This window comes from Triticum dicoccoides, chromosome 2A (genome assembly GCF_002162155.2).
Source record: "Triticum dicoccoides isolate Atlit2015 ecotype Zavitan chromosome 2A, WEW_v2.0, whole genome shotgun sequence".
NCBI classification, from domain to species: domain Eukaryota; kingdom Viridiplantae; phylum Streptophyta; class Magnoliopsida; order Poales; family Poaceae; genus Triticum; species Triticum dicoccoides.
This window is the reverse complement of record NC_041382.1, coordinates 676532977-676553911: the sequence shown is the minus strand read 5'-3', so window position 1 is coordinate 676553911 and position 20935 is coordinate 676532977. Positions and strand designations below refer to the sequence as shown.

The window sequence follows — 20935 nt, the reverse complement described above, 5'->3', positions numbered from 1 at the left end:
TAGATGCACTCTCCTTCCCCTCGTTGCTAGTCTCTCCATAGATAGATCTTGGTGACACGTAGGAAAATTTTGAATTTCTGCTACGTTCCCCAACAGTGGCATCATGAGCTAGGTCTATTGCGTAGATTCTTTGCATGAGTAGAATACAAAGTAGTTGTGGGCGTCGATATTGTTCAATATGCTTGCCGTTACTAGTCTTATCTTGATTCGGCGGCATCGTGGGATGAAGCGGCCCGGACCAACCTTACACGTACGCTTACGTGAGACCGGTTCCACCGACAAACATGCACTAGTTGCATAAGGTGGCTGGCGGGTGTCTGTCTCTCCCACTTTAGTCGGATCGGATTCGATGAAAAGGGTCCTTGTGAAGGGTAAATAGCAATTGGCATATCACGTTGTGGTTCATGCGTAGGTAAGAAACGTTCTTGCTAGAAACCCATAGCAGCCACGTAAAACATGCAAACAACAATTAGAGGACGTCTAACTTGTTTTTGCAGGGTATGCTATGTGATGTGATATGGCCAAAAAGGATGTGATGAATGATATATGTGATGTATGAGATTGATCATGTTCTTGTAATAGGAATCACGACTTGCATGTCGATGAGTATGACAACCGGCAGGAGCCATAGGAGTTGTCTTTATTTATTTGTGACCTGCGTGTCAACTTAAACGTCATGTAATTACTTTACTTTATTGCTAACCGTTAGCCATAGTAGTAGAAGTAATAGTTGGCAAGGCAACTTCATGAAGACACGATGATGGAGATCATGATGATGGAGATCATGGTGTCATGCCGGTGACGATGATGATCATGGAGCCCCGAAGATGGAGATCAAAAGGAGCAAAGTGATGATGGCCATATCATGTCACTATTTGATTGCATGTGATGTTTATCATGTTTATACATCTTATTTGCTTAGAACGACGGTAGTAAATAAGATGATCCCTTACAACAATTTCAAGAAGTGTTCTCCCCTAACTGTGCACCGTTGCGACAGTTCGTGTTTCGAAGCACCACATGATGATCGGGTGTTAGATTCTAACGTTCACATACAACGGGTGTAAGACAGATTTACACACGCGAAACACTTAGGGTTAACTTGACGAGCCTAGCATGTACAGACATGGCCTCGGAACACGGAGACCGAAAGGTCGAACATGAGTCGTATAGAAGATACGATCAACATGAAGATGTTCACCGATGATGACTAGTCCGTCTCACGTGATGATCGGACACGGCCTAGTTTGACTCGTATCATGTAATCACTTAGATGACTAGAGGGATGTCTATCTGAGTGGGAGTTCATAAGATGAACTTAATTATCCTGAACATAGTCAAAAGGTTTTTGCAAATTATGTCGTAGCTCACGCTATAGTTCTACTGTTTAGATATGTTCCTAGAGAAAAAAAATAGTTGAAAGTTGATAGTAGCAATTATGCGGACTAGGTCCGTAAACTGAGGATTGTCCTCATTGCTTCATAGAAGGCTTATGTCCTTAATGCACCGCTCAGTGTGCTGAACCTCGAACGTTGTCTGTGGTTGTTGCGAACATTTGACATACACGTTTTGATAACTACGTGATAGTTCAGTTAAACGGTTTAGAGTTGAGGCACCAAAGACGTTTTTGAAACATCGCGAAACATATGAGATGTTTTGAGGGCTGAAATTGGGATTTCAGGCTCGTGCCCATGTCAAGAGGTATAAGACCTCCGATGACTTTCTTAACCTGCAAACTAAGGAGAAAAGCTCAATTGTTGAGCTTGTGCTCAGATTGTCTGAGTACAACAATCATTTGAATCGAGTGGGAGTTGATCTTCCAGATAAGACAGTGATGGTTCTCCAAAGTCATTGCCACCAAGCTGCTAGAGCTTCGTGATGAACTATGATATATCAGGGACATATATGATGATCCTTGAGATATTCGCAATGTTTGACACCGCGAAAGTAGAAATCAAGAAGGAGCATCAATTGTTGATGGTTGGTGAAACCACTAGTTTCAAGAAGGGCAAGGGCAAGAAGGGATACTTCATGAAACGGCAAATCAGCTGCTGCTCTAGTGAAGAAACCCAAGGTAAAACCCAAACCCGAGACTAAGTGCTTCTGTAATAAGGGGAACAACCACTAGAGCAGAATTACCCTAGATACTTGGTAGATAAGAAGGCTGGCAAGGTCGATAGGAGTATATTGGATATACATTGTGTTAATGTGTACTTTGCTAGTACTCCTAGTAGCACCAGGGTATTAGATACCGGTTCGGTTGCTAAGTGTTAGTAACTCGAAACAAAAGGCTACGGAATAAACGGAGACTAGCTAAAGGTGAGCTGACGATATGTGTTGGAAGTTTTTCCAAGCTTGATATGATCAAGCATCGCACGCTCCCTCTACCAAAGAGATTGGTGTTAAACCTAAATAATTGTTATTTGGTGTTTGCGTTGAGCATAGACATGATTGGATTACGTCTATCGCAATACGGTTATTCATGGTTACTCTGTTTATTTGAATAATACCTTCAATGGTCTTACACCTGAAATGAATGGTTTATTAAATCTCGATCGTAGTGATACACATGTTCATGCCAAAAGATAGTAATGATAGTACCACCTACTTGTGGCACTGCCACGTAAGTCATATCGGTATAAAACGCATGAAGAAGCTCCATATTGATGGATCTTTGGGCTCACTCGTTTTTGAAAAGTTTGAGACATGCGAACCATGTCTATTGGTGTATATGCATGAAGAAACTCCATGCAAATGGACCGTTTTGACTCACTTGATTTTGAATCACTTGGGACATGCAAATCATACCACATGGGCAAGATGACTGAAAAGCCTCGTTTTTAGTAAGATGGAACAAGATAGCAACTTGTTGGAAGTAACACATTTTGATGTGTGCAGTCCAATGAGTGCTGAGGCATGCAGTGAATATCGTTATGTTCTTACTTCACAGATGATTCGAGTAGATGTTGAGTATATTTACTTGATGAATCACGAGTCTGAATTATTGAAAGGTTCAAGTAATTTCAGTGTGAAGTTGAAAGATCATCGTGACAAGAGGATAAAAGATCTATGATATGATCATAGAGATGAATATCTGAATCACGAGTTTGGCACAGAATTAAGACATTGTGGAAATTGTTTCACAACTGATACAGCCTGGAACACCATAGTGTGATGGTGTGTCCAAACGTCATAGTTGCACCCTATTGGATATGGTGCATACCATGATGTCTCTTATCGAGTTACCACTATCGTTCATGGGTTAGGCATTAGAGACAACCACATTCACTTTAAATAGGGCACCACATAATTTCGTTGAGACGACACCGTATGAACTATGGTTTGGAGAAACCTAAGTTGCCGTTTCTTGAAAGTTTGGGGCTGCGACGCTTATGTGAAAAGGTTTCAGGTTGATAAGCTCGAACCCAAAGCAGATAAAATGCATCTTCATAGGACACCCAAAAACAGTTGGTTATACCTCCTAATTCAGATCCGAAAGCAATATGAATTGTTTCTTGAATCGGGTCCTTTCTCGAGGAAAGGTTTCTCTCGAAAGATTTGAGTGGGAGGATGGTGGAGACTTGATGAGGTTATTGAACCGTCACTTCAACAAGTGTGTAGCAGGGCACAGGAAGTTGTTCCTGTGGCACGTACACCAACTGAAGTGGAAGCTTATGATAGTGATCATGAAACTTCGGATCGAGTCACTACCAAACCTCGTGGGATGACAAGGATGCGTACTACTTCAGAGTGGTACGTAATCCTGTCTTGGAAGTCATGTTGCTAGACAACAATGAACCTACGAGCTATGGAGAAGCGATGGTGGGCCCGGATTCCGATAAATGGCTCGAGGCCATGTAATTCGAGAGAGGATCCATATATGAAAACAAAGTGTAGACTTTGGAAGAACTACTTGATGGTCGTAAGGCTGTTAGGTACATATGGATTTTGAAAGGAAGACAGACAATGATGGTAAGTGTCACCATTGAGAAAGCTCGACTTGTCGTTAAGATGTTTTTCGACAAGTTCAAGGAGTTGACTACGATGAGACTTTCTCACTCGTAGCAATGTTAAGAGTCTGTTGGAATTATATTAGAAATTACTGCATTATTTATGAAATCTTGCAGATAGGATGTCAAAACATTGTTTCCTCGACGATTCTTGAGGAAAGGTTGTATGTGATACAACCGGAAGGTTTTGTCTATCCTGAAATATGCTAATAAGTATGCAAAGCTCCAGCAATCCTTCTGAGGACTGGAGTGAGCATCTCGGAGTTGGAATGTATGCTTTGATGATGATCAAAGATTTTGGGTGTATACAAAGTTTATGAGAAACTTGTATTTCCAAAGAAGTGAGTGGGAGCACTATAGAATTTCTGATGAGTATATGTTGTTGACATATTAATGATCAGAAATGACGTAGAATTTCTGGAAAGCATATAGGGTTATTTGGAAAGTGTTTTTCAATGGAAAACCTGGATTAAGCTACTTGAACATTGAGCATCAAGATCTATAAGGATAGATCAAAACGCTTAATAGTACTTTCAAATGAGCACATGCCTTGACGTGATCTTGAAGGTGTTCAAGATGGATCAGTCAAAAAAAAGGAGTTCTTGCCTGAGTTGTAAGGTATGAAGTTAAGACTTAAAGCTCGACCATGGCAGAATAGAGAGAAAGGAACGAAGGTCGTCCCCTATGCTTAAGACATAGGCTCTACAGTATGCTATGCTGTGTACCGCACCTGAAGTGTGCTTTACCATGAGTCAGTCAAGGGGTACAAGAGTGATCCAAGAATGGATCACAGGACAGCGGTCAAAGTTATCCTTAGTAACTAGTGGACTAAGGAATTTTCTCAATTATGGAGGTGGTAAAAGAGTTCGTCGTAAAGGGTTACGTCGATGCAAGCTTAACACCTATCCGGATAGCTCTGAGTAGAGATACCGGATACGTATAATGGAGCAACAATTTAGAATAGCTCCAAGTAGAACAGTTATTTGGAATAGCTCCAAATAGAACGTGGTAGCTGCATCTAGGAGATGACATAAAGATTTGTAAAGCACACACGGATCTGAAAGGTTCAGACCCGTTGACTATAACCTCTCTCACAAGCATAACATGATCAAACCCAGAACTCATCGAGTGTTAATCACATGGTAAATGTGAACTAGATTATTGACTCTAGTAAACTCTTTGGGTGTTAGTCACATGGGGATGTGACCTTGAGTGTTAATCACATATCGATGTGAACTAGATTATTGACTCTAGTGCAAGTGGGAGACTGTTGGAAATATGCCCTAGAGGCAATAATAAATTGATTATTATTATATTTCCTTGTTCATGATAATCGTTTATTATCCATGCTAGAATTGTATTGATAGGAAACTCAGATACATGTGTGGATACATAGACAACACCATGTCCCCAGTAAGCCTCTAGTTGACTAGCTCGTTGATCAATAGATGGTTACGGTTTCCTGACCATGGACATTGGATGTCGTTGATAACGGGATCACATCATTAGGAGAATGATGTGATGGACAAGACCCAATCCTAAGCCTAGCACAAGATCATGTAGTTCGTATGCTAAAGCTTTTCTAATGTCAAGTATCATTTCCTTAGACCATGAGATTGTGCAACTCCCGGATACCGTAGGAGTGCTTTGGGTGTGCCAAACGTCACAACGTAACTGGGTGGCTATAAAGGTACACTACGGGTATCTCTGAAAGTGTCTGTTGGGTTGGCACGAATCGAGATTGGGATTTTGTCACTCCGTGTAAACGGAGAGGTATCTCTGGGCCCACTCGGTAGGACATCATCATAATGTGCACAATGTGACCAAGGGGTTGATCACGGGATGATGTGTTACGAAACGAGTAAAGAGACTTGCCGGTAACGAGATTGAACAAGGTATCGGTATACCGACGATCGAATCTCGGGCAAGTACCATACCGCTAGACAAAGAGAATTGTATACGGGATTGATTGAGTCCTTGACATCGTGGTTCATCCGATGAGATCATGGTGGAACATGTGGGAGCCAACATGGGTATCCAGATCCCGCTGTTGGTTATTGACCGGAGAACATCTCGGTCATGACTACATGTCTCCCGAACCCGTAGGGTCTACACACTTAAGGTTCGATGACGCTAGGGTTATAAAGGAAGTTTGTATGTGGTTACCGAATGTTGTTCGGAGTCCCGGATGAGACCCCGGACGTCACGAGGAGTTCCGGAACGGTCCGTAGGTAAAGATTTATATATAGGAAGTCCTGTTTTGGCCATCGGGACAAGTTTCGGGGTCATCGGTATTGTACCGGGACCACCGGAAGGGTCCCGGGGGCCCACCGGGTGGGGCCACCTGCCCCGGGGGGCCACATGGGCTGTAGGGGGTGCGCCTTGGCCTACATGGGCCAAGGGCACCAGCCCCTAGAGGCCCATGCGCCAAGATATAGGAAAAAGGGGAGAGTCCTAAAGGGGGAAGGCACCTCCGAGGTGCCTTGGGGAGGATGGACTCCTCCCCCCCCTCTTAGCCGCACCCCTTCCTTGGAGGAAGGGGCAAGGATGCGCCTCCCCCCTCTCCCCTGCCCCTATATATAGTGGAGGGGAGGGAGGGCATCCATACCTGAGCCCTTGGCGCCTCCCTCCCTCCCGTGACACCTCCTCCTTTCCCGTAGGTGCTTGGCGAAGCCCTGCGGGATTGCCACGCTCCTCCATCACCACCACGCCGTTGTGCTGCTGCTGGATGGAGTCTTCCTCAACCTCTCCCTCTCTCCTTGCTGGATCAAGGCATGGGAGACATCGTCGAGCTGTACGTGTGTTGAACGCGGAGGTGCCGTCCGTTCGGCACTAGGATCATCGGTGATCTGAATCACGACGAGTACGACTCCATCAACCCCGTTCACTTGAACGCTTCCGCTTAGCGATCTACAAGGGTATGTAGATGCACTCTCCTTCCCCTCGTTGCTAGTCTCTCCATAGATAGATCTTGGTGACACGTAGGAAAATTTTGAATTTCTGCTACGTTCACCAACAAAATAGGGCTGGGTAGACTATAGCCAGAGGTTCTGGCTTTAGCCATCGGTCTAACCAGAAGGTGGAACAACCGTCTCCAACAGCGCACTGGGAAATCTCTCTCAAGCTCTGTAGGTGTTTGAAAATAGTCTTGGCAAGAAAGGAGCTGTTCTTGCCAAAGCCAATGTGGAGCGGTGAGTGATGCAAAACCCAATCCTTCCAAGGGAGGGAGGAGGAGTGTAAAAATTTGTAGGCAAATTTCAGCAATAAACAAAAATTTTGTGCGCGAAGGTTTTTAACACCCAAACCACCTGCATCTCTAGGAGTGCACACTTTATCCCAAGCCACCAAGCATTTAGCCCCCGAGCAGGTATCATCGTTGGACCAGAAGAAGGAGCGTCTACATTTATCTATTGCTTCAATAACCTGGACGGGCAGAGAAAAATAGAGCATAAAATACGTGGGGAGACTGTCTAGGACGGCAGAGAGGAGAACTAATTTGCCTCCACGCGAGAGGAGTAGGGCACACCAGCCAGCCAAATAGGTGTTGCATTGGTCGATGACCGGCTGAAAGGCAGAGGGCGGCAGCTTATGCGGGGAGAGGGGTAGACCTAGGTAGGTTTGAGGAAAGGAAGAGATGGTCGTTCCAAGGTCAGAGGCCATAAGAGCGGCCTCATGCGGATCCATGTTAAGGGGGATGAAAGTCATTTTGGTGAAGTTGATTTGAAGACCAGTGGCTGCGGCAAAGGTGTCTAGAATGTGTTTGAGGTGCTTGGCAGCAGTCGTGGTGGCTTTAACTATGATAAGAGTGTCGTCCGCATATTGCAGAACAGGGCACGGGAGGTGGGGACACAAGGGGTGTAAAAGCGTACCATCCTTATGAGCGTTAATGATCATTTGATGTAGAATATCGGCCGTAATAATGAACAGATAAGGAGATAGGGGGTCACCTTGCTGGAGTCCGTTCTTGCATTGGATCCACTTACCTGGGATGCCATTAAGCATAACAGCGGTGGATCGAGTGGTAAGCAGAGATCGGATCCAGGCACACCAGCGAGGTGGGAAGCCCCTAACCTGCAGGGTGTGGAGGAGGGAGGACCAACAGATTGAGTAGAACGCTTTCCGAAAGTCCAGCTTGACGACAATGGCTGGAGCCTTTTTCTTGGCGCAGCAATGAAGAATGTCAGCGGCGTAGAGGAAGTTTTCAGAGATATTGCGACCAGACAGGAAGCCAGTTTGGTCGGCGTGGACCAGAAGAGGGATATGCGCTTTCAGTCTGTTGGTAAGGAGTTTAGCAACACCTTTGATAGGGAAATTTTGAAGGGAGATGGGGCGAAAGTCATTTGGGGACCTGGCGTCATTATTCTTCGGGAGAAGAATAATGAGGGCGCGGTTGAGGCAGGATAGGTCCGAACGCAGGGCATGGAAATCAGCAAAGAAATTGCGGATTTTTTCTTTGAGAATATGCCAAAATTTTCTGTAGAACCCAGGGCCAAAACCGTCCGGGCCAGGGCTAGCATTTTTATTCATGGACAAGAAAGCCTTTGAAATCTCATCATCCGTGAATGGGGCATCGAGAGATCGAAGTTGGGGAATAGGTTACGGATATAAATCTAGGAGGGAGAAGGACCAAGTGGGTTGAAAGGCAGTGCCGAGAAGGGAGGTATAGAAGTCTAAGAGGATTTTTGATTTAGCATCATGGGAAAAGAACTCGGAGCCGTTGGCCTCCAGGATCGTGATCTTATTTTTGCGAAGGCGGGCAGAGGCTGAGGCATGGAAGAAACAGGAGTTTTCGTCTCCTTCCAGCGCAGTTCGGACTTTCCCACGTTGGCCCCAGTACAACGCTTTCTCACGGATGGTGCGTTGCAGAACTTTGATGATGACCCGACGAAGAGCAAGCTCGAGGGGTGATAGAAAGTGAGATTCTTCAATGATATCGAGAACAGATATAACTGTTCTGCAATTCTTTTGACGAGTGTTCAGTGGAATAGTAGAGCGCCTCCACCTTTTAAGATCGGACCGCGTCCGTTTGAGAGCGGCAGCAAGGCTCAAGGCGTGGTTGGAACGTATACGGGCCTCAGTCCAGGCTGTTTGGACAATGGTAAGGCAGGCTGGTCGAACGGCCCAACGATTTTCAAATCGAAAAAGAGCGGGGCGAGGGATGATGGTGTCTATCGTGATAAGAAGGGGAACATGATCGGAAATATATCGGGTTAGTGATGCGATTGTGGTGTTTGGGAAGAGGAGGTCCCAGTCAACATTAATGAAAACTCGGTCTAATTTTTCGAGGGTGGGCTGATCCCTCTTGCTCGACCAAGTATAGCAGCGGTCCAGGAGAGGGAGCTCTATTAGCCCATGAAGGTGGATAAAGGCGTTGAACATGTCCGCTTCAGATTGCCTGAAGTTATTCGTGTTTTTGTCCGAGGGGCGCCGTAGGAGATTGAAGTCGCCCAAGATAAGCCAGGGGGTGTGTGAGGGTGGGACGAAGGAGGCCAGCTCAGACAGAAAATCCTGCTTGAGGGCATGGTCAGTGGGAGCGTAGACGTTTGTGACGGCGAGCTTTTGGGGGGAGGCAAGGCAGGAGATCGTAGAAGTTTGGGAGAAATTGCCGGCGTCCGAAGTGAGGAGAGTAAACTGGGAGGAAGAGAAGGCCGAGAGAATGCCTCCGGCCGAGCCGGTGGCCAGCAAGGTGTGGGTGAGATCGAGGTGCTTTGGGAGGAATTTTTTTTGAAGGGAGATAGTGATAGAGTTGAGTTTGGTTTCCTGAAGGAAACACGCATGTGGGTTAATGGCGATAAGCTCAGATAGGACGTCCGAGCATTTCTGACTTTGGCCAAGGCCACGAACATTCCAACAGCAAAAATTAAACTTGAGGCCATTCATTGAGCTAAAGGTAGGCACCAAAAGTCCAGGTTGTGATCATACGTTACAAAAGGATCGAGAATCAGCTCGCCCATGCATCTATGGGATCGAGTGAGAAGTGCAGGAAAGGGAAAACTAGGAATTAAAACATTGCCTAAAGGGCAGATACGGCCATAACAATTGAGGACTAAGCGGCTTTGGCGAGGAACCGGAGTCCAGGGCAGAGCAGCGTTGATCACGGCGCCGGGGAGGACACCTCATCAATCTCCTGCTGCTCAGCACCGCAGATGAGCGTGATCTGGGCTAGGGATGCAGCATCGTGCACCGGCTCGTCCGGAGTGTTGGTAAGGCCGGACTGGTCGAGGGCCGCGACGAGCTCGGCCGTCGCGTGCTGCAGGTCAAAACGACGAGCCTTCGCGCGCATGGCCTGGGTGGTCATGTCTACGAACTGGCCCTCCTCCTTCTCTGCGAGGCGACGGCTCCTACGAAGCTTGGCAGCATCGGTAGCCCGCTTGCCAGCGCCCTGGATGCGGCGGACGGTGGCCTCATGCTCATCTGAGTTGAGCGCAGCAGAAGCCGTGCCTGAACAAGGAGAGCAAGTAGGTAAGATTGGGCGGGAGGACGAGGGGGGGATGGGCACGTCTAGGAGGTTACCAGAGAGTTGAGAGCATTCCCCCTCATCAAGGGCCAACGAGGAGAAAGAGTTGGACACCTCCACAGCAGGTGAGAAGGACTCTTCAGCGTCTCCGGGCAGGTGGTCGTCAAGGCCGGTCTCGTCGTCGTGCACCGCAGCAGGGTGCAGCAGTGGCTCACCGACTAGAGGCTGGAGGAGGTTGACTCGAGCGTGTAGAGGTTGGGCAGCGGGGGGTGGTGGAGAAGGTTCGCGCGGCGTTGAAGGTGGCATGGCATCGACACCATGAGGACCGGTGCAGGGGCCGAAGTGACCGCAGTTCCAGCGCCAGGCGCCGTGGACATGCGCCTGGCTAGGGAGGGCGTCGTCACCGTCGTCATCGAGGGGGACCGGTTGGTCGTCGAAGATCGCCCAGGTTTTGACAACCCGGAGCTTGACGTCGACGACTTGAGCGGGCGGAAGACGGAGGATGCATCCCTCCGGCGTGACGTGGTCTCCTTCCACGCGGAGGAAGGCCCGCATCACCGTGAAGTCCCCGACGTTGAGGCAGTTGTTGTCGACGCAGGAAAGCACCCCAAAGTGGCCGAACACAAAGTTTGCTCCCTGCGGGTGCCAAAGCTCGAGGGGGTAGTTCTTGGCCTCGAGCTCGACTAGGCGATCGTAGCGGGTGGTGGCGCGATTGTCGGTTTCTTCGGGGCGGAGGAGGGTGATCTCGACGCCGGCGTACTTTGCGGGGAAGTGCGCTATTTTTTCACAACAAGCTATACGGTTTTGCTAAATCTCAATTGACATAGACTTAATCAAATCTCGATTGATATTATATCTGCTAGATCTTACATGGAGATCTATGTGGGTTTTCTCTTTTGAGTCCTTCTTTGTATATGCTTTTTTTGTAGTGTTTGTTTCATTGATGTTATGTTTTCTAATTTTTTGTGTGTTTTGATTTTTGCCTTTCTCCACGCCAAATGCAACTATGTACGCCCGATGGCCGTGCGAGATGACAGTAAGACAGTTGCATGTCAGGTAGCCGCATACAACTATAGTGGCATGTCCATCGTCCGCACACTGACGCAACTACAATTGTAAGTCCACCCTGCGAAAAGCAGGCAAGCAACTTTAGTTGTATGTGCACTATTCACTCATTTCTTTTGTTTAAACTTAACCATAACACTATTTTGTGTTCCCGTAATATTAAATGGCAGAGATCACACTAAGAGGTGATGGGAATACATTTTTGACCCCGAGCTCAAATGCTCATGAATGAACAGTAAATACAAGTAAAATACTAAACAATTTTTTTTAAATGAAATTTTTACACACCAAAGATAAGACTCTTTTAGGTGCGTGCAAATTTTCATGCTGACATGACACGCGGGAATCTCACTACAAAGAAAAAGCAAAATTGGAGCTCGATTTTTTTTGCAGCTTTCGGCATTTATGGAGCTTTGATTTTTTATTTTTTTACCGAGTTCCACAGATGTCATCTCAACGCCAAAATTTGCAAACACCCAGAAAAAGCCTCTCATCTTCATGTGTATAAACTTCAGACTAATCTATTTGGTTTTTGTTTTGAATTTACTATACATGCGGGTGCAGATGCACCCGAGCTTCGTAACGCTGCTATAGATAACAAAAATCCAGTGATAATCCATTGCATGACATATTTTATTGCTTTCTCTTGGTGACATGAAATACATAAATAAAAAAGTTTATCACCTATTGCATTTGTGTAGCTTGATCAGTGAAGATCTCGTTCCGGCGTTTGGTTTCAATCATCAAGTGGAATGGCATGGGTTGGACCCGTACCTCGGCCTCGTTCCGGCGTTTGGTACATCGCTGGAATGGAATCAGCCCGTTCCCACCGAACGAATATTCCTTGTATTTGCGGAACCAATCCATACCTCCGATTCGAGCGGACCACGTGGAACGAGCGGAACCTGCGTCCCTTCCTCCTCCCCAACTCGCACGCACCCTCCAAATCTCAGCGCCGCCCACTCCCCCGACCCAGCGCCGGCTGCCCCTCATCTCCCCGTCGCCTCTCCTCCCGCTCGTCTTTCTTCCTCACAGCTGGCCATCCCGTCGCGCACACATCCAGGCAAAGAACGAGGAGCGGCCGTCCCGTCGCGGACACATCTGAGCGACTATAACTGCTTGCTGCGGGCAGCGGCTAAGAAGGAGTGGAGCAGTGGCTCGTGGCTTGCCGGCGGCGGCCTCCCGGCCTCACCTGCTGGCGGCGGCTCCTCCTTCCTTTGCCTCTTCACAAATTTGTTATTTCTGAAGGCGCTTGAAGTGCAGCCTCGCGAACTCGACCGCCATGGTGCAGACTATCGCTGTCGACAGGGAGTTGTTTCTAGGAGTGGTGCCTGATCTGATCTTTTCTGTACGTTGGTGTGTGTGGTGCGTGATATGATCTTTTCTGCTCTCTGATTAGAATATATTCTTGTTCTTTGATCTTGTGTACCTGTATTGCAGCGTCTATATGTACCTCTTAATCGATATAATCAAAGTGTTCACTACATTCATTAGTTTTTCTATCAAAATCTGATTCAGTGTGAGTCAATCTAATCAAGTGAGATGAACAATTCCATTCCATTCCATCTCTCGAACCAAACACCAACATGTAACCGTTCCATTCTTCAGAATTGCTCGTACCAAACACAAAGACGGAACCGACCCGTGCTAGTGGAATGGAACCATGACATTCCGTTCCACTTCGTTCTCAAACCAAACACATCCTAAGGAACCGAGTCACACAATTCCTGCTCTATAGAGTCTACAAAGTTTCTCAAAAAGAACATAGAAACAACCTATGACTTGGTTGCACTGTATATCACAGTGAGGAACAAGATTCTTGAAAAGAATATAAAATTCCTAGTGCTCATTCCTCGAAGGAATAGTACAATTAGGACAAAGAAATATGTTCAGTGAAGAGCCTCAGTAGTACATCCACGCTGACAGTAGCTCCAAAGGATTGATGTAGCGTTCAGGAACAGAAGCCATATTTGAGTATTCATACCACTGAAAGCAACAGAAATATTCGAAGATCATTCCACAGTGGTGCCAAACCAAAACATTGGACACTGTAAGCCTGAGCGGAAGAATTCCATCTCCACATATTGCAGCTAGCGCCAGATAGAAGGATGATTTGGTACAGATATGGGATCTAAACCGAGAAGCAACTAGCGTCAAATACTTGAACAGATGAAAGCCAGATTCAGTAGCAGCACAATCTAATCTGGGAAGCAACGAGTGTCAAGAAATAAAAGACTGATTCACTGTAGCTGTACTGCCCAAACAGATCAAATCAGTCGATCTTAGAGAAAACAAATCACAATTCAACAGTGAAGCATTTCGTCAGGATTCAGAATCGAACGGATTGCATTGAACAGAACAAGGTATTACACAGCCTACTCAACCCAAAGACAGAATACAACGACGCACACCAGATCGGTAAATCCATCCAGCACAGCACATATCACACAGAGCAAACGAGGAAGCTGCTCCACTGCAGATCTAGCCTCCGAAGCCGTAGAGGGTGCGGCCCTGGCGCTTGAGCGCGTAGACGACGTCCATGGCGGTGACGGTCTTGCGGCGGGCGTGCTCGGTGTAGGTGACGGCGTCGCGTATGACGTTCTCGAGGAAGATCTTGAGGACGCCGCGGGTCTCCTCGTAGATGAGGCCGGAGATGCGCTTCACGCCGCCCCTCCTGGCCAGCCTCCGGATCGCCGGCTTGGTGATGCCCTGGATGTTGTCGCGGAGGACCTTCCGGTGGCGCTTGGCGCCGCCCTTTCCCAGCCCCTTGCCGCCCTTGCCGCGCCCAGACATCGTCGCTGGATTTGTTTTTGTTTGAGAGAAGAAGGACTCGTGTGGATGTTGAAGCTTGGGATGGATTGGGGAATCGGAGGTGACGGCTTTATATGGGGTGGGGTTGCGAGGGAAGCCCCGAAATTTTCGGGAGTTGGAGGCGGGAGGTCTCTGCTCTCTGCTGGGTCGATCCGTGGGATGCTGGAGTTCGGCCGTTGGATTGCGATCGGAAGGCGGGATGCGGTGGGAGGCTGGTGGTGCGGATCGGTGACGTGGCGGAGGTGTGGGCATAAGCATTTTTTTAGAGAAATGTGGGCCGCCAGTGCTACGATGATTTGGGCCAGGAGTGATTGGAGGTCGTCCTGGCGGTCCTCTCAGCATTCAAGAGAAAAGTGCCTCAACAAGAAAATGCATTCAGAGAAAAGAAGACTGCACACCGCGAGTCGTATTGTTGTATTTCCTTTCGTTTTTTACTTCGCATAATATTAGAATTGTGTTAAGTCATATTTTCTGAAATTTGACCATATTAATGTAAAAACAGCAATTAATCATTTGAAAAACTATAAAATAATCATTACAATGAGCTGACTCCTTGAAACTACATTGAACAAATGACAAATATGCAAGGAAGAAGGAAGAAAAGCTAGTAGGTTCACATCCTTCAGCACCCATTTTTCTTTTCCGACGGGGTAAAAAAAGAATTGTCGAGTCTTTCCACAGGACGTGTACCAACTGGGACGGTCATTTTGGACATAGCGAGTTATTTTTGGAGTATCATTTTTTAGCCACGGCTTTCAAAAATGCGATTTAAAGATGAAATTTTGTGAGCACATAAAGATTTTGTCAATGTTTGTACCAAAAAAAAAGTTCAGAATTTTTTTATTTTTTACAAAAAAATCAGATTTTACTGTTCACCCAAGCTCATTTTAGTTTGGGCTCAGAAACTCTACGTCCATAGAAAACGCCACAATAGAGAATGAAAGGCACTATAGCTGATTGGTTTACTGTAGCGCCGAATACGCCATAGTGGTCCGACACAGTAGCACTGTAGCATCTGGTTCATTGTAGCTCCCTAGTTTTTTGTCAGCTTTTATTTTGAACGTTCTTGTAATATTTGTTAAACATTTTTTATTATACGGTGAACAATTTATACACTAGTTGTTATTGTGGTATATGTAAACTTTTTCTTTAAATACAGTGAACTTCTATGTATACACTGAACAATTTTTAAATACGCGTTGAACATGTTTCTAATATAAGTCGAACATTTTCTTAATATAAGATGAACATTTTTATAATGCAAGATGACTTTTTATAATATAATATGGTGAACATTTCGAATGTATGATGAACATTTTTTTAATGCTCTGTTATTTTTTTATAATACACATAATAGAAGAAAAATAAATGAAAAAAATAAACCCAATAAATAAAACAACAAAGAAAAAATAAATTCAGAGACTTCCTAGAATGTTTCTAAAACCGGTAAGAAACCCTCTAATAGGTTCCCAAACCGCGATCCTCCGGTGAAGAAATAGTGGAGCCTAAAAATGGGTCGACCCAACTAGAAGAGTCGGTAGGCTTACTCTTAGCGAAGCCACTACTATTTGTTGGCATATAGGATTCACCACATGAGAGCGGGGATTCTGCATGCAGGTTCATCTACACCCGATGGTAACAATAAATTCAAAAGTAGTAAAAAAAAGTCATAAACAATGAAAAAATTAGGCATCGAGGATGCTCGTGTGCGCCAGGTACCTGCAAATTTTTGTCGTATTTGGACATTTGAGGAGATTGGTGTATGAGAATCTATGGAAAGGAACATTACTTAGAGCGGATTTTTTACGCACTCCTCAGATGTTCAAACGCCATAAAATTTTGCAGGCACCTTGCACACATGAAGCATCCTCAATGCCTAAAATTTTCAAGTTTTTTTTACTTATTTTTGAAATTACTGTTCACTGGGTGTAAATGAGCTTGTGCACTGTTTTGAATTATCGCCACCACATGGGCCGCCATAGTTGTGTGCCCTAAACTTACCGGGTAGACGGCCTGGTCAGTGCTCGGTCGGGAAAACTTGATCATAGTACAACTTTGACCTTAATAATTAGAACTTGCTTAACCCTGTAGTGCCTTGTGGGTTCTTCCTCATGAGGATGCGACGGGAAGACAAGGTAATGTTATGTTTGCGTAGGTAGGTGCACAGAGTAGACGATGTACGTTTCCTTTGTTGTTATGTGCTTCCTCTTCTTATCTAAAAACACAAGTTATGTTGCATCAATAGTATAAATCCGTGTGATCGTTTCTGAGTATGTCATGTATTCTCCCTTGCTATAATCATAAATGCAGAGAATTACTGCTATGATGACACTTTCAGTGCCTACTACCTGGATTACTACGACGACGAGTAGATAGGAGATCCTAAGCAACATACCGAGACCTCTGGAATGGGGACCGGTTTGCTTTTACGTTCTAGCCTCTCTAGGCATTCGAGTTGTTGCATGTACTCAGACTCGCCATGTTTTGGCTATGTAATGGATGTAGTGTAATGTGACTTGGATGTATTATGTATATTGTCTCAAGTGAGGCCTATTTACCATATATTGCTTTTTCATTAGTTGTTTCTATGACGATACCGATAATGTTTCACCCTCATATGTATAGCCATGCGTGTATGTGATGAACCTATTTGAAATGGGCATGTATGATGTATCAAATGCACCTGTATTATAAATTCGGCAGCAACACACTAAATCTGGAATAGTTTCGCGTCCGATGCCTTACCAAAAAGTCACAATATATCCAAGCAATGCCTTCAATAAGGTACCAACACAAGAACATTGCCACTGTCACGTATAACCAACTCGCATCAGACCTATGGTCACACCTCGGAGATCGAAACCAAGTACTCAAGGAGCACCGCCAAATCGGAGTCAATCATGTGTTGTCTTGTTGCCATCATTTTTCATGATCATAGCAGCTACATGCGTTTGGCTAGAAATCCCACGGCCGACGATACACAACCGTACGCTCATCAAGCCATCATCCATAGTTCGCATCACATGGTCGAAGGCAAGAAGGCAAATTGACTGGAATTAGAGCCCCCCAAACCCACTAAGAAGCCTTTCGGCTGCATAATGCAATGTGACACGTCTCCGACGTATCTATGATTTTTTTTATTTTTTCATGCCATTATCCTACTACTTCCACATCCCTTTAGCAACATTTTTTATGATTTTCTTTGACTAAAATATTAATCTAGTGCCCGGTGTTGGTTCCTGTTTGTTCATATTTTTTGTTTCGCAGAAAATCCATATCAAGAGAACTTGTGGCTTCCTCAGAGGTCGGTTGGAGTTGTCCTTCGGGCGCAAGGAACCTAATATCCGGGGGAAATCATGTTAAAATTTTAGGCCGACCGAAGTTTCGGATCTCCTGATATTTAAGAACCCGTGTTCAACCAGAAAATATGGACATGAAATGAGAAGAAAAAAATATATATATATATAGAGAGAGATCCAATGTAGAGGGGCCAAGCAAGAAGAAGGAGGGGGGCTCTCTCCCCCATCTCTCTCGGTGGCATCGTAGCGCTACTAGGGGAACCATCTTGACGGCGATCTGCATCAACAACTTCGCCAGCGTCAACAATGACTCCCCCCTCTATGCAGCAGTGTAACCTCTATTTTTCCGTTGTAATATCTACTTGAACATGGTGCTTTATGCTATACATATTTATCAAATGATGTGTTGCACCTCTACGATGTTTGAGTAGACCCCTTTTGTCCTACGGATTAATTATGGTATGGTGTGATTGATATGAGTTGTGTATTAATATGGTGTTGTCCTATGGTGCCCTCCGTCCCACGCACAAGTGGATGAATTATCGCTGTAGGGTGTTGCAGTATGTTCATAATTTGCTTATAGTGGGTTGCAAGAGTGACGGAGGTTTAAGCCTGAGTAAGTGGCTTGTTGCATATGGGATTAAAGGGGACTTTACACTTAATGATGTGATTGAGTTTTGCCTTAATGATCTTTAGTAGCTGTAGATGCTTATTGGAGTTCAAATCGTAAATTCATGTGATCCAAGTACAGAAAGTGTGTTAGCTTATGACTCTCCCTCATGCATATGATAATTATCACACGTGTCATATTCAATTGCCTATGGACAATCCTTCTCATTGTTCTAAAAAAACTCTCTAATAAGACAATTAACTTTTATTATCTTGCAAAGTACTTCTAGTTCTTGCAAACTAGTTTTATTTCTTGTTCTTTTGCGCAGTTAGTTTTATTTCTTGTTCTAGGTAAAGAAAACATTGGTGTGTGTAGAGTTGTACCGGTGGTCTATAGAACTTGAGAGAATATTAATTTTACCTTTTAGCTCCTCGTTGGGTTCGACACTTATTGAAAAGGCTACAAACGATCTCCTATATTTGTGAGTTATCAAAATGTCACCAGTACGAGCCATCGACAACACCCAGCAAATATGAAGAGAGAAACCCTCGTGAAGACCTTTTCAGTGGCCGCAACAAGCCGCAACGAGGGTGCCACCGTAAGCTGGAGTGGTCACCCGCCCACACGGACCAAGCACCGACGACAGAGCACACCACCGCTGATTGCCGTCTTGTCAGAGAGAGCCATGTCCAGGCGATTAGCCTAGGGCCCTCCATGCCCGGGTCTGGAGCCCTAGTTCTAAACCCACACACCTCTACTAGCCTTGTGAGGGTGTTGGCGCCAGCCAAGGCCGTCGCTAGGGAGCCGCAGGAGGTCGTCACACCCCATTCTACATCACCACCACCACCAAGCCAACTGACTGTGTTACAAAACAAAGGGTGCCTTAGCTTAGGCTGTCATGGGGTCCCAATGTCAATTATGTCATGGGACAATCAATCTGACCCATGGCCTTATAACATATGGGTCTAGAAGGCTTGTATTACAAGATAAGGAAACCGACGTCTCAAGGACTCCTTACCGACTTAGATCTTGTAACCCTAGTCCCTGACATCCATATAAGCCGAGGCTAGGCTAGTCGAATAGAGACGAAAACATTAAGAGCTTTGTTCAATCCCTCGATCTTTGCAAGCCATGTACACTCATTATACACGAGCAACATGATTGATGTATTACCTCATCTACCGAGGACCTGAACCTGGGTAAAACTTTGTATCACTTATCATCCGATCTACTCATCAAGCGAATAACCTAACAAGGGATCTGTCGAAAAATACTTTTAACACTGACCGGATCTAGATCACCGCCATCAAGGCATATCTAGATCAGGGCAACCACGCCAACTCGACCATGGACAACCAAATCAATGTTGATGGCTCCTCCAAGCACCACGCCAACAAGATCACCATAGCATCCCATGTTGGAAATATGCCCTAGAGGCAATAATAAAATGGTTATTATTATATTTCCTTGTTCATGATAATTGTCTATTGTTCATGCTATAATTGTGTTATCCGGAAATCGTAATACATGTGTGAATATATAGTCCACAACATGTCCCTAGTAAGCCTCTAGTTGACTAGCTCGTTGATCAACAGATAGTCATGGTTTCCTGACTATGGACATTAGATGTCATTGATAATGGGATCACATCATTAGAAGAATGATGTGATGGACAAGACCCAATCTTAAGCATAGCACAAGATCGTGTAGTTCATTTGCTGTAGCTTTTCTAATGTCAAGTATCTTTTCCTTAGACCATGAGATTGTGTAACTCCCGGATACTGTAGGAATACTTTGGGTGTGCCAAACATCACAACATAACTGGGTTACTATAAAGGTGCACTACGGGTATCTCCAAAAATGTCTGTTGGGTTGGCACGAATCGAGACTGGGATTTGTCACTCCGCATGACGGAGAGGTATCTCTAGGCCCACTCGGTAAAACATCATCGTAATGAGCTCAATGTGACTAAGGGTTGGTCACAGGATGATGTGTTACGGAACGAGTAAAGTGACTTGCCGGTAACGAGATTGAACAAGGTATTGGAATACCGACGACTGAATCTTGGGCAAGTAACGTACCGATTGACAAAGGGAATTGAATACGGAATTGATTGAATCCTCGACATCGTGGTTCATCCGATGAGATCATCGTGGAATATGTGGGAGCCAACATGGGTATCCAGATCCCGCTGTTGGCTATTAGCCGGATAGTCGTCTCGGTCATGTCTGCATGGTTCCCGAACCCATAGGGTCTACACACTTAAGGTTCGGTGACGCTAGGGTTGTAGAGATATTAGTATGCGATAACCTGAAAGTTGTTCGGAGTCCCGGATGAGATTCTGGACGTCACGAGGAGTTCCGAAATGGTTCGGAGGTAAAGATTTGTATATAGGAAGTTCAGTTTCGGCCACCGGGAAAGTTTCGGGGGTCACCGGTATTGTACCGGGACCACTCGAAGGATCCCCGGGGTCCATTGGGTGGGGCCACCTATCCCGGAGGGGCCCATGGGCTGAAGTGGGAAGGGAACCAGCCCCTGGTGGGCTGGTGCGCCCCCCATGGGCCTCCTCCTGTGCCTAGGGTTAGAAACCCTAGGGGTGGGGGCGCCTCCACCTGGCTTGGGGGCCAAGCCACCCCCTTGGCCGCCGCCCCCCCCCCCCATCTAGATGGGATCTAGAGGGGTC

The 20935-nt window shown here is 45.7% G+C and overlaps 1 protein-coding gene across 1 annotated transcript; it reads right to left on the bottom strand.

Annotated features, from left to right (window-relative positions):
- Positions 1 to 13849: 13849 nt before the first annotated feature.
- LOC119356172 (histone H4) lies at positions 13850 to 14402 on the bottom strand. The gene has a single exon (XM_037623100.1). The coding sequence runs from the start codon at positions 14323 to 14325 to the stop codon at positions 14014 to 14016; it is 312 nt and encodes a 103-aa protein (XP_037478997.1). The 5' UTR covers positions 14326 to 14402; the 3' UTR covers positions 13850 to 14013.
- Between the last annotated feature and the right edge of the window lie 6533 nt (positions 14403 to 20935).